Source organism: Lithobates pipiens, unplaced genomic scaffold, assembly GCF_037356315.1.
Source record: "Lithobates pipiens isolate NorthernLeopardFrog02 unplaced genomic scaffold, aLitPip1_a1.2 Scaffold_16, whole genome shotgun sequence".
NCBI classification, from domain to species: Eukaryota; Metazoa; Chordata; class Amphibia; order Anura; family Ranidae; genus Lithobates; species Lithobates pipiens.
In genome coordinates, this window is record NW_027507748.1 from 214,428,336 (window position 1) to 214,443,066 (window position 14,731).

Genomic DNA, 14,731 nt, shown 5'->3' on the forward strand with positions numbered 1-14,731 from the left:
GCATTGGTGTGAACCAGGCCTAAGACGTTTAATAGCAGCATGCTTTATTTTTCTATGACCTGTGATCATGGAGCTTAAAAAAAAAAAGTTTACTTTAAAATGTAATTGTAATGCCTTCTATTACCTCCAGTCTATCAGCCTCCACCTTTTATGGGTTCAGATGCTGGACGTTGCTTGCACAAAGTCTTTAACCACTCCAGCCTCGGCAGATGTGGCTGCTCAATGACAGACCATTTTTTGCGAAATGGAACTGCATCGGTTTAACTGACAATTGCGCTGAGTGACAGTTGTGAAAAAAAACTGCTATAATAAAATATCCCCAATTTTTGTTTTTAAAATACACTTTTTTTTCCCTAAGTTTAGGCTATGTATTCTTCTTCATATTTCTGGTAATAAAAAAAAAAAAAAAAAAAAAAAAAAAAAAATCGCAATAATATTGATTGGCTTGCGCAAAAGTTATAGCATTTACAAAATAGGGGATATATTTATGGCATTTTTATTATGTTTTTATTTACTAGCAATGGCAGTGATTAGCGATTTTTAATCGAAACTGCAACATCATGGCGGACAGATCAGACACCTTTGACACATTTTGGCATTTATACAGCGATCAGTGCTATAAAAATGCACTGATTACTGTGTGAATGTCACTGGCAGGGAAGGGGTTAACACTAGGGGGCGATCAAAGGGTTAACTGTGTTCCCTAGGGAGTGATTTTAACTGCGGGGGGAGGGGGACTGATCGTTGTTCATACTTGGTATGAACAACAGATCGCTCTCCTGACCCAACAGCAGGGAGATCTATATGTTTACATTGACAGATCTCCGTTGTGTCTCTGTGTGGAGTGATCGCAGGTGCCCAGCGGTCATTGTTAGGGGCAAGTGCCCCCTAGTGGTCAAAAGGCGAACCGATGTACAGTTACATCGGTTTTCCCAGAGGACCAAACCTGCTGCAGTACCACTGCGGCGGCTGGTCGGAAGGGATGAAAAGTAATTATTATTTTTTATTTTATTTTTTTAAACAAAAACATATATTATACTTACCTGCTCTATGTAATGGTTTTGCACAGAGCAACCCCCCAATTCTCCTCTTCTAGGGTCCCCCACTGACGCTTCTTGCTCATCCTGCCTTTGAGTGCCCCAATAGCAAGCTGCAAAGTATAGTATAGAGTGCCCCTATAGCAAGGTAAAAAAAAAAAACATCTGACTTTAGAATCACTAACTTCCAGCCCAGGACTACATGTTCCATGAGGCATTGCTCCTCACATTCACAAGCTCTCAGGCACTTACTGACATGTATGGACGGTGTACTATGCTGCAAGCGTGCTGCACTGTATTTCCTGATTAATTCTGCATGCAGGCCAACTAATCGTCTGGCTGATTAATCGATTATGAAAATAGTTGACAACTATTTTCATAATCGATAAGTTGTTTCAGCTCTACTTCTCATACATATACAGAATATGCAGTCATGGACTTTGTGTGGACATATAGATAGGCTTCACATACACTGTACAAGTGCAGGCCCAGACAATTTGAGCATCTGTGTTCATGTGCATATCAGAGAAAAAACGATTGTACAGAAGATTCCCAAGTGTAACTCTTAGCTTTAGGTGCGCAAAATAAGAACAAAATATGTTAAAAGGTAAGAGACAAGTATAAAAAAAAACAAAAAAAAAAAACACTTGTTTAATAAAAGCCTGTAAACAGTCCAAAAATAAGCAATGGTCTGATATTGTATTACCATTTAGGAAACTCTGGCAGGGTAAATTATGTCAAACCCATGCCATAGCAGTTACCATCCTTCTCACATCAGACGTTTCGGGTCAATTTTTTCCAGCTGTACCAGTGGTTTTAGTTGTTCTCCAAAGCTCCTGACCTCATCAGCTACACTGTCTTGTCCAGCTGGTGCTACAGCACTAAGTTCAACCAAGTAAGAGAGAGACAATGGTTCAGCCCCCTCAGCTGTTCCTGCCACTAGCACACGGAATATTTTGAATACAGCTATTTTCATGGCTCCTTTACGAAACAAATGTCCTTTTGCTACAAATTCATGGTCCATTCTGAAGCCCATTTCCTGTAAAAATTCAGGCAGGACTTCTGAAGTTGCAATATCGACACAGTTCCTGACCAATGTGTGACGACTTCTGTCTCCTGCTTCTGGCTGTCCAAGATAACGGAGGTGCCATGGAGATCCTGGTCGGTCAAGAGGCCGTCGGGCACGAAGTACAAAGGGGCTTGCTTGCTGGCCTTTTAGCAAATACACACTCTCATGGTCAGCAAATGTCTCGGGCTCCATGTTGTCACATAAACCACGCAAGCGATGAAGAAGGCTGTCTAGACCTTGGTCAAGTATGCTGCCTGGTGTTAAAGAAAAAAATATCATTAGTAATGTGCAGTGAAATAACTGTATGGTACGCAAAACTACAGTTAATAAAGCAATGCACAACAATATACATTTACAACGTTTTAAGCTTAAGTACTCCCTTAGCCCCCTGCAGAGCCCCAAACACCTGTTGATCCTGCCAGTGAAGTCCGCCTAATGTAACTTCCTGTGGCAAAGATGCTTCACTTCTCCTAAATTCAGGGACAAATTACCACTCATGTAGGCTGTGCCTGCTTATATCACAGTGGGATGTAAAAAATGTTGCAAGGCTTGTGCATCACAACTGGATTTGGTACTCGTTTGGTCTCATATACAGGAGTTTTTGTTTGTACTTTATTCAGCAGGCAGGAATTGGAGAGATTGCAGGGAGGAAGGTAGAAATAAAGCTAGATTTCCCTAAGCTGTGGTTGTTTTTGTCTCCCTTTCTAATTAATAGTACATTATGTCACCTTGAAGCAGATATTCCATCATGTTGATGGTCCCGCCTGAAACAGGCATGGTGGTCACTGGAGGAGCCTCCATTCGTCAATGAAATTATTCCTGCAATGAAAAAAAAAAAAAGGTAAAATAAAAACATGATTATGTGTTTACATGCATGAATCACAAGATGCATTTAACTAAGTGTCGTTTTTCAGTCTAACAATGCAGCATGTTCACAGTACAGCATAGGAACACCTAGTGAATTTTTCTGATGAAACTTTAAAAAATATATGGAGTTTCCTCTTTTTGAGTCGTAACTTTAGTGGGAGTAATTGATGTATTACTCCAAATTAGGTTGGAAGTTCAAGGAATATTGTTTTATGCAGGGCTCGACAAAACCCGGTCGCCAGGTCGCATTGGCGACTAGAAATAGCGACCTCGCGCCTGGGGCAGCACAGCTGGGGGTATCCTGTGTCTGTGGACCCCCCCAGCGTGATCGCGTCGGGCCGTTCCGCCAGCGGCCAAAAATTTAGGCCGCGGCTTTGAGGCCTTCGGCGGTCCTATGATTCCTTATGGAATCTGGCGCCCTCTTGTGGTCGCCGTTGGTATGACAAACCAGCAATGTTAATGAAGATTCCTCTGCCTGTATTATATTACCTGCCTCTTCTTGCCTTTATTTAGAACCCCCTAAACATTATATATATTTTTTATTCTAACACCCTAGAGAATAAAATGGTGGTTGTTGCAATACTGTCTGTCACACTGTATTTGTGCAGCGGACTTACAAGCGCACTTTTGTTGGGAAAAATAATTTAGTTAATAAAAAAATAAGACAACAGTAAAGTTAGCCCAATTATTTTTTATATTGTGAAAGATAATATTACGCCGAGTAAATTGATACCCAACATGTCACGCTTCAAAATTGCCCCCGCTCATGGAATGGCGACAAACTTTTACCCTTTAAAATCTGCATAGGCGACGTTTAAAAAAATTCTACAGGTTGCACGTTTTGAGTTACAGAGGAGGTCTGGGGTAGAATTATTGCTCTCGCTCTACCGATCACGGCGCTACCTCCTATGTGTGGTTCGAACACCGATTTTATATGCGGGCAGGACAGGGCGCGTTTAAAAATTATTATTTTTTGTGCTTTATTTTAACTTTTTTTTTTTCCACTGTTCTTTTAAAAAAAAATTTGTGTCACTTTTATTCTTATTACAAGGAATGTAAAAATCCCTTGTAATAGAAAAAGCATGACAGGTCCTCTTAAATATGAGATCTGGGGTCAGAGAGACCTCGGATCTCATATTTACACTAAAATGCAATTGAAAAAAAAAATTGTCATTTGAAAAAAAATAAATAAAATGTCCCTCTAAGAGCTATGGGCAATGACGGGGGGGGGGCTGCGACGGCACTGCTATCTTCCCCTCACTCGTCTCCATGTCAGGCCAGGGACAGGTCCGGATCGTCGTCACGGACCTGGCTCCTAACTTTTTAAGCTGGCTCCTAGATTCCAAGCAAATTTGTCAACCCCTGGTTTTATGGACCCCCCCCCCCCCCCCATAAGTAGTAAATAACACACACACACACACACACACACACACAATGGTCCTACCACATAGCTAAAGTCTTAATAAACATTAGGCCATTTATCCTTCCAATGGCTTTGGTGTGTGGGTATGTGCATCCCCATTTTGTTGTTAGTGTATGTGTAGTCACAACCCAGAAACTAATTTGGTAACAAATACTCACCACCAGAAGTGTACAGGAAGATTGCAAATCACTTTTACCACACACACACACACTACAAACTGACTGAACAATGTTCTTTACATTTTCCAAAAGTATATGAAGATCTACTGAAAATATCCAATCAGAAAGGTCCTTGCTAGGTAGTCGCTGGTAATCTTAAAAGGAGATTGTTTTTACGATTAGATATTAACATATATGGTGAGCTTTAGGGTGCACAGACACGGGTTTGCAATGTAGTAAATGGATAAGCAAGAGACACTTAAACGTCTATGTGCAGATGTCTTCAGCAATATTGTTTGAAATTATAATTATCGCCTATGATTGTCGCTCCATCTGGTGCCCTGAATGCAGGCTACTTGTTTCCTTTTTTTTGATTGAGGTATTTCAGTAACATTACACATTATGGCCACTAGATGGAGCTGCCAGTAATAAGGAGTTAATCATACTATACACCAGGGATATACAATTGGTGGTCTTGACGCAAATCACATGACATTTGGGCGTTTGCTTTGGCGGCCGGCTTTTCTTAACGCTGATTTGACCTTTATGTTTGTGAGTGTTTTTTATTATGGAATAAAAGATTTTGGTTTACGGTTTTACGCTATGGGAGTCTTTGCTTGCCTTTTATGAATGGTCCAACCACGTGAAAACGAGGTGATGTCCCTGTGTGATGACCCCTAAGATTTCTGATATCAAATGCCTTTCTGATTCTGGGATTTGGTAAGCGCGCATTTTTACCATTTATCAGCACGGTGTTGAAGGAAATTCTCTCTCTTGCACCCGCATAGGATTTCTTGAGAAGAAACACTTGATGAAGAACTGTTTTCTTATATATAATTTTTGAGCATTCTATTCATAATATTTCTGATTGTTCACAAAAATTCTGTGCACTTTACCACTATATGCTCATGACTACGTCTTTATGAGAAACTGTTGCTTATATATAATTTTTGAGCACTTTATATACATTTTTTTTTGTACACTTGATTATTGTATGAGTTAGAGAGTATATTTTTATTATTCACTTAGTTGGGTTTTTGCATTATAATTTTTGACTAAGTGTATACATATTATTCTGTTATAGGTTTTAGATATATTTTTTTAGATTTTTGTAATTGTGAGCGCGGTTGAAATTCCTGACTTATATACAATTAGGGGACCTCCAGAACTGTTGCAAAACTACAAGTCCCATCATGCCTCTGGGTGTCATGCTTATGGCTATCAGAATCTTGCTATGCCTCATGAGACTTGTAGTTCCACAACAACTGCAGGTCTGCTAATTGCATATCCCTGCAACACACAATATGGAGATCATTTGTTGTGCCCGTAGGAATGCTTAAAAGAGAAGTATGGGATTTTTTTTGTGTGTGAAGGACTGCTCCAAAGTAACATGTTACATTCTAAATGCAGTTTTTTTTTTTTACCTTTTACAAAAAGTGAACGTTTAGTTTAAAATCACTTCCCACCAGCCGTCATGACGTCCTCGACTTTGTGAGGGTATATCTGAATGATGCCTGCAGCTATAGGCATCATTCTGATATCATCTTTTTCATCTGGCGATTCCCTGCTGTTCCATCTCTTTATCAATTTACGGACAGCGAGAGGGTGCTTCTACCAACTCACCGCTTCCATCGTTGAGTTGGAGACAGGATCCACTGGCCCCAGATGTGTACCATAGAGATTTTAGAGACCAGATGATCGCCGGAGTCTCTCTATGGTTGCTCGGAGGCCGGGCACAAGGTTATATTTTGATTTCAGGCTTCCCAGCCTAGAGGTGAGATGTGGGGTCTTATTGACCCCATATCTCACTGTAAAGAGGACCGATCATGCCATATTCCTATTAGAAGGGATGTTTACATTCCTTGTATAACCGGAAAAAATGATTAAAAAAAAATAAAAATTAACTAATAAAATAAAAATGTAAAGTGCCCCTGTACACGTGTGCTCACACGCAGAAACGAACGCATGCGCAAGTCCCGCCCATACATGAAAACCGTGTTCAAACCACAAATGTGAGGTATCGCCGTGAATGTTAGTGAGAGCAATAATTCTGGCCCTAGACCTCCCAACTCAAAACATATAACCAGTAAAAAAAAAAAAAAAAAAAAAAAATGTAAGTGTGTCGCCTATAGGGATTTTTAAGTACTGAAGTTTGGCGCCATTCCTCGAGCGTGTGCAATTTTGAAGTGTGACATGTTAGGTATCTATTTACTTGGTTTAACTTCATCTTTCACATTATGCAAAAAAATTGGGCTAACTTTACTGGGTTTTTTGTTTGTTTTTTTTTACCCACACAATCATGTGCATTTATTTATTATTTTTGTAGAAAAGGCGAACTTGAGCTTTAACCACTTCAGCCCCGGAAGAATTTATCCCATTCCTGGCCAGAGCACTTTTTGCGACTCGGCACTGCGGCGCTTTAACTGACAATTGCGCGTGGCTCCCAAACAAAATTTACGTCCTTTTTTTCCCACAAATAGAGCTTTCTTTTGGTGGTGTTTGATCACCCCTGCGGTTTTTATTTTTTGCGCTATAAACAAAAAAAAGAGTGACAAATTTGAAAAAAAAAATAAAAAAATAAAAAAATAAAAAAACGCATTATTTTTTACATTTTGCTATAATAAATATCCCCCCAAAATATATATATAAAAAAAAAAAAATGTATTTTCCTCAGTTTAGGCCGATACGTATTCTTCTATATATTTATGGTAAAAAAAAAAAAGAAAAAAAAGAAAAATCGCAATAAGCGTTTATTGATTGGTTTACGCAAAAGTTATAGCATTTACAAAATAGGGGATAGTTTTATGGCATTTTTATTAATGGCGGCGATCAGTGATTTTTATCGCGACTGCGACATTATTAGCGCACACATCAGACATTTTTTGGGACCATTGTCATTTATACAGCAATCAGTGCTATACAAATGCACTGATTCCTGTGTAAATGACACTGGCAGTGTATGGGTTAAGTGTGCCCTGGGGAGTGTTTCTAACTGTGGGGGGGGGGCATGGCTACATGTGACACTCACTGATCTCTGCTCCAGATCACAGGGCGATCTTGGGTATCCCCGCACACCCTCTGGCCGCCTCTTAAGGGGCAACGTACAGGTATGTGATTCTGCCTGTTCGGGCCCTTCTGCCGACGTATATCGGCGTGAGGCAGTCAGCAAGCGGCTAAGGACTGATGCACACCAGATGCGGAAGGACTGCTTAGGGAGGCTATTCCTGCGCAGTCCCGGTACATGACAAGACAAGAGTGCAGGCAGTGTGCACTGAAAAAAAATACTGCATGCATACTTTTCAGCACAGAAGTCATTTGAACATCATAAAATGCCTGTGTGACATTTTAATAAAGTTTGTTTTTAAGGGGGAAAAAAAGGGGGGGGGGGGGGTAAGTGCAGTGCATAGATTGCACTACACCAGTTGATGGCATGAATGAACCCTAAGGCTGCATTACCATGAGCATTTAAAAATGACTGTAAAGTCTTTTTCTTCTTTTTTTTTTAAAATAACAAACATGTTATACTAAAGCTGGCCATACACCTATAGATTATCTGCAGATTTTCTATGGTTAGATGGAAAAAGTGCACCAGATTTCTCCATGTTCACTAAACTGTGTGGATGGAGGAATCTCACACTTTTTCCATCTAACCATAGAAAATCTGCAGATAATCTATAGGTGCATGGTCAGCTTTACCTGCTCTGTGTAAAGGTTTTGCACAGGGCAGCCCAGATCCTCCTCTTCTCGGGTCCCTCTTCAGCTCCCCTGGCCCCTCCCTCCTGTTCAGTCCCCCCCCCACAGCAATCAGCTTGCTACGGGGGCACCCCAGCTCAGCCACAGCTCCCTGTGTCCATTCAGACACAGAGCCACAGCCTGGCCCTGCCCCCTCTCTCTTCTCATTGCGGACTAACTTTGACAGCAGTGGGAGCCAATTGCGCTGTCTCAGCCAATTGGGGGGGGGGGGTCTCAGGCAGCCGAGACACTCCTGCAACAATTCTGGACCTAGAGGGATCGCAGGTAAGTATTAGGAGAGCTGCTGCACACAGAAGGCTTTTTAGAATGCAATCACTTTAACCATACTGGAAATCCCAGCAGCATGGATCCACAGATTCCTGTGGCTGAGATTGACAGCTGTGTGTAGATAGGTGCAACTGCAATCCTGTTCAGGGCAATGACAGACCTTTGGTGGCTGCAGCCATTCACACAGCCAGGGATTATATGTGGTAATCATGGCCAGGCACCATCCTTCTGGATTTCAGTGATGGGATCGGCTCGGATAGCAGCGGACATGTCACCACGGACACCCACTGCTCCATAGGAGTGAATGGAGGGTCCGATCAGGTCGGCCTGAAAAACTGGCGGTCCTGAACGGAAATTCCCTGTGGAAGGGGCCTAAGTGATACTAACAAAGGAAGAGCTGGAAGAACATTTTTCAGCTAATTAGCAACAGGTCAGTAACACGACTGAGTAAAAAAAAAAAAAGAAAAAAGGGGGCATCTAAGGCCCCTTTCGCACTGGGGCGGAGCGGGTGCTGGCGGTAAAACTGCACCATTTTTAGCACCGCTTTACAGTCATTTTAGCAGCGGTATTTGGCCAATAGCGAGGCGGTTTTACCCCCTGCTAGCGGCCAAGAAAGGGTTAAAACCACCACAAAGCGCTGCTGCAGCGGTGCTTTGCCTGCGGTATAGCCATACTGCCCTATTCATTTCAATGGGCAGGAGAGGTATACACACCACTCCAAAGATGCTGCTGGCAGGACTTTTTTTACCGTCCTGCCAGCGCACAGCTCCAGTGTGAAAGCCCTCGGGTTTTCACACTGGAGTGTCTCTCTCAGGGCGCTTTGCAGGCACTATTTTTAGCCATGTATCTCCTGCAAAGTGCCCCAGTGTGAAAGGGGTCTTAGAGAGTCAGAGGGGTTGATTTACTAAAGGCAAATAGAATGTGTACTTTGCAAAGTGCAGTTGCGCCAGAGCTTAGTAAATGAGGCAAGGCTTCACTTTGCAAAGAGCACCCAATCACATGCAAGGAAAAAAAAACAGCATTTTTGCTTGCACCTGATTGGATGATGGCAGTGAGGAGAAGTTCTGCTCATTTACTAAGCTCTGGAGCAATTACACTTTGCACAGGGCACAATCTATTGCCTTTAGTAAATCAAACCCTAATGCCCCGTACACATGATCCGATTATCGTATGACCGATCCTACAACCGTTTTCGGTTAATAATCGCAAGTAGAAATTGAACAGCTAAATAAAGTCCCGAAAATTTTCATACGATAGAAAAAGAAAAAAAAAAAACGGAAGTTGTGTCATGCGTTATAATGTATTTGTATTGTATTTTTGGACGACAACTATACTGACTAAGCGAAAAATCGTACGATCTGGAATCGTACGCGGAAAATTTCCGTGCATGTCCGATCAAATAATATTGGATGAACGGTCGTGATCGGCTATCAAAAGTAGTGTACATACGATCTGAAAATCGTACGATCCTTCCTCGGACGACCGTTTACGTACGATATTCGGATCGTGTGTACGGGCCATAAGTGTCTCAGAAGTAAATATAGGAAAAGGTTCACCAATCTCTGAAAAGCTGCGTCTAAAAAAACATTGAACACTGCAACTGGGTAGCATGCGATCCAGAGCAGGCACACACTAAGTTTGTGATGTCATTAGGAATCCGCTGACATCTGCAGCAGTTTGATCACCTTGTGCGTTTGGATCGCAGTGTGGGAAAGGTGCACAGAATGCAAGTTTCCCAATCTGCATTCCGGGGTGAATGATCCTCAAAAGGAGATCGTACTCTCAGAGTGTAATATGTGTGGTGAACTTTACATTGATTGGTCCTGTTTCTGTACAGCTTGTGCTGCCAAGTGATGGCGGTGGGGACCATTTGCGATGGCGGTGGGGCCCATTTGCAGGAACTGTCAGGCAGGAGATCAATCCTCCAATTTTCATGGAACTCCTAGAAACCTAGAAGAACCCTAGCTGATAAAATCTGACCGGTCAATTAGAAATGAATGTGTGAACGTCCAACACAAAGCCACGGTATTCTACTTGTGTATGGAACACTGAAAGGGCCAATTAGAACTGCATATGTAAAAGATGTCCACAATGCTGGAAGGTCCTCAGGGAGCGGTAGGTGGCCATCTGGAGTATGGAGTGACTTTATGGTGTCCCCATAGATCAGTATGTAATGTCAGGGAACTCCAGATAAACTCTTCCCATAACACAGAGAAGACAGGGCTGGAGTGGTGGAGGGAACTGTGAGGGACATGGTGAGGAGAAGTCCTGTCCCCGCACACTCCATACATCACCGGCTCCCTGGCACCATGCCAGTCTATGGGGGGCACCGGCTAGGTGAGGAAAGCTGGAAGTGTCGGCAAAGTGACCTCCATGAAATTCTCTCACCTGCTGCTCAGTACCGGGCTGCCTCCTTCTCTCTCTGTCTTCAGCTCTCACTTCACCTCCCCCTCCCTCTCACCGATTTCTCTGTGTCCTCAGGCTCTCAGTCTCTCCTTCTGACATCACCGGAAGTCCTACCTGTCCTGCGGCGCCCGACCGGAAGACAAGCTTGAATAGAGCGCACGGCATCACGGGACTTGTAGTCTTTCCCTTATTTGCTCGTTACCCGCCAGTACTGCAGACATGAAGTCTGAGGAGATTCTGTTTTCTTGTTATTGCATGCTGACGTGTTGCTTTTTTTTTTTTTTTTAAATCACTAGTTAACGCATTTTTATTTCAATTTTTTTTTTGCGTTTTGAAACAAGGTATACAAAAGAAAGAAGCAAAACATTGGCACCGGTTAACCACTTGAGCTTCAGAAGTTTTTACCCCCTCCATGACCAGGGCAGTTTATACTATTCAGCACTGTGCTACATTAACCACTGCTGGACCAAGCCATTTCTGGCATTTGTTGTTTACAAGTTAAAATCAGTATTTTTTTTTGCTACAAAATTACTTAGACCCTCCAAAAATTGTATATATTTTTGTAGCAAAGACTCTGGAGAATAAAATGGCGGTTGTTGCAATATTTTATGTCACACGGTAATTGCGGAGAGGTCGTTTAAATGCAATCTTTTTGGAAAAAATCTTTTTTTTAGTTAAATAAGAAAACAGTAAAGTCAGCCCAATTTTTTTGTATATTGTCAAAGATAATGTTACGCCGAGTAAATAGACACCTAGCATGTCACAATTTAAAATTACGCACACTTGTGGAATGGCGACAAATGACGGCACCTAACAAATCTCCATAGGTGAAGCTTTAAAAAAATGTAGCAGTTACCAATTTAGAGTTATAGAGGAGGTCTAGTGCTAGAAATATTGCTCTCGCGATTGCGGCGATACCTCACATGTGTGTTTACATTTGTGGTGCGACTTACATATGTGATTTCTTTGGAAGGCGTTAAAAAAAAATGTTTCTTATTTATTTTACACTGTCTCTTTAAAAAAAAATCTGATCACTTTTATTGCTGTCATAAGGAATGTAAACATTCCTTGTGACAGTAATAAATGGTGACAGGTACTCTTTACGGAGGGACCCCAATCCCTCCTTTGCATTTGATTGGAATACTAAGGTTTTTTGTTTATTTTTAAATTGGCGCCATTGGCAGCCGAGTAAACCGGAAGTGACGTTGTGGAACCGCTTCCGGGTTACTACATCTGAGACCCGATCAAAGCCAATTCCGGCTTTGTTCAGGTCTCCGGCCAATCGGCGGACGTGCAAATTTCATTTATATATTTTTTCACACAAATAGAGATTTCTTTTGGTGGTATTTGATCACCTCTGGGTTTTTTTAATTTTTTGCAATATAAACAAAAAAAGGCCCCAAATTTTGAAAAAAGCAAACATAAAAAAAAATTATATATATATATATATATATATTTACATACTGGTCACCAGTGCAGTACAGCATCATCATATGACTGATGTGGCGGTGATCAGGGACACTGACTTCTGACAGAATGTTAAAAAAATAAATAAAAATTAAACACTTTATTCTCATTTTTAAATTTTTTTTTTAAACTGTACTATTTTTTTTTTACATACTTGCATCAGAGTAGTTCAGTGTCACCATAGTAACACTGTACTACCCTGGGGGGGTTACACTTGGTTTCTTATTACAATGAAGACCCGTATAATAGCAAAGTTTTCAACTGTCATAAATGGGTTATCACATGATCAGCTGTGACCAATCACAGCTGACCACAGTGTGTAACCAGGAAGTGTCGGCAAACGTCTTTCCTCAGTTTGGCTCTTCTGTCTTTCTGCGCTGATAATCAGCCCATCGATTATCAGCTCAGCCCCCATCAGAGGTGCCCACCACATCTTCCAATCACTGCCCATCAGCTGCCTGTCAGTGCCCATCAGTAATAACTGTCAGTACCTCATCATCAGTGCTGCCCATCAGTGCCATCTATTAGTGCCCATCAGTGCTACCTGTCAGTGCCCACCATTGCTGCCTATCAGTGCACTAACCCGGTACCCGGCACAAGCATTACCCCGGTAGCGTTCTTTAGAGCGGACTGTCAGCTTTCTTGTAATAACAACTGATGAGGCTAAGCAGCCGCTTGGCTGTTATTACAAGCAGCAGGAGGGGACAACCCCCCTTCCATCGCCTTCCGCCGCTCCGCCCAGGTCTCCCGTCCCACTGAGAGGCCCAAGCGACCAGCCAGCAAATCCACCGGCTGCCGAAGACCTGAACAAAGACAGAATTGGCGTTTGTTAGGGTCTCGGATCTAGTAACCCGGAAGCGATGTCCTGACATCGCTTCCGGGTTACTGGCATCCTAAAGGCACCAGTTTTAAAAAATAGAAAGTATTAAAAAAACGCAGATCTTGGCGCCTTGAATACTTTCAAGCCCAGAGGAGGAGTTTGGGGTCTTAAGGACCCCAGATCCCACCATAAAGAGTACCTGTCGCTGCTTATTACTCTCACAAGGGATGTTTACATTCATTGTGACAGCAATGAAAGTGATAAAAAAGCAGAACTGTATAACAACCCCAACATTCCCAGTGACCCCTTACCTCTAGACCTCTCGCAACGTATGCAGAAGTATCTGTCGGAGAGTGGTATTCCCCAAATCCGGGAAACGGACCTAGCATCTTTAAACATGCCAATTATGGAGGAAGAGATAGAACTGACCATTAAATCTCTACCGGCACATAAATCCCCAGGCCCAGATGGCCTACCCTATGAATACTATAAAGCATTCCTTCCCCTCCTACTCCTCTACATGAGTAAACTATTCAATGCCTTTTTACAAGACTCCCGTTCCCTTGGACATGCAACGCTCCTTTATTACCCTGATTCCCAAACCTGATAAAGACCCCATTCTCTGCGCCAATTATAGACCCATAGCACTACTGAATGCAGACTTAAAAATGTTCACAAAAATGTTGTCCATGCGGCTCAATATGGTCCTCCCCTCCCTCATTCACAAAGACCAGGTGGGCTTTGTCCCTCTCCCCCAGGCTGGAGATAATACCAGGAAGGTGATAGACCTAATTGACATGGCGAACAGGGAGGGCATGCCATCCTATCTCCTCAGCCTGGATGCTGAAAAAGCCTTTGACAGGCTGGGTTGGCCCTTCCTGTTCGTCACCTTGACACACATAGGGATAGGAGGACCATTTCTGCGGGCCATACGACACCTCTACTCTAATCCATCTTCTCAAGTTAAGACCCCATTCGCAATTTCTTCGACCTTTTCTGTCTCCAATGGCACCCGACAGGGCTGCCCCCTATCACCCTTACTATTTGCCCTCTGTGTAGAGCCCTTGGCGGCGTCAATCAGACGATATCAGGCCATAAGGGGTATTCCGGTTAGGGGCAAGGAATTAAAGATATCGCTGTTTGCGGACGATGTTATCCTTACCCTGACGCAACCAAGGATCTCCCTGCCCAACTTACACAAGGAATTGGACCGATATAGCGCCCTATCGGGTTACAAAATAAATGCGTCCAAGTCGGAGACCCTCCCAATTAATATTCCACTTCCAGAGGTAGACCATCTGCAATCCAATTTCCCCTATAACTGGAAGTCCACCTCTTTGAAGTACTTGGGAATAAACAGCACCCCAACCTTCTGCTCCCTCTAACAGGCAAACTGTCCTCCCCTGTATGGGACTATTAGGCTCCTGCTCTCGCAATGGCGGAAGCACCAAATATCCCTCCTCG

At 42.6% G+C, this 14,731-nt stretch overlaps 1 protein-coding gene across 2 annotated transcripts; it reads right to left on the reverse strand.

Annotated features, from left to right (window-relative positions):
• Positions 1-1,669: 1,669 nt before the first annotated feature.
• Positions 1,670-11,114, reverse strand: MED18 (mediator complex subunit 18). Of its 2 annotated transcripts, none has more exons than XM_077481008.1 (3): positions 10,963-11,114; positions 2,835-2,925; positions 1,670-2,360 (listed from the first exon to the last, which is right to left on the reverse strand). In XM_077481008.1, exons 2-3 carry the CDS (start codon positions 2,905-2,907, stop codon positions 1,807-1,809), a joined length of 627 nt encoding a protein of 208 aa, XP_077337134.1. In that variant the 5' UTR covers positions 2,908-2,925; positions 10,963-11,114; the 3' UTR covers positions 1,670-1,806. The 2 variants fall into 2 exon arrangements, with proteins under 2 accessions (XP_077337134.1, XP_077337135.1); XM_077481009.1 differs by having other exon boundaries at positions 11,036-11,088.
• Positions 11,115-14,731: the final 3,617 nt, after the last annotated feature.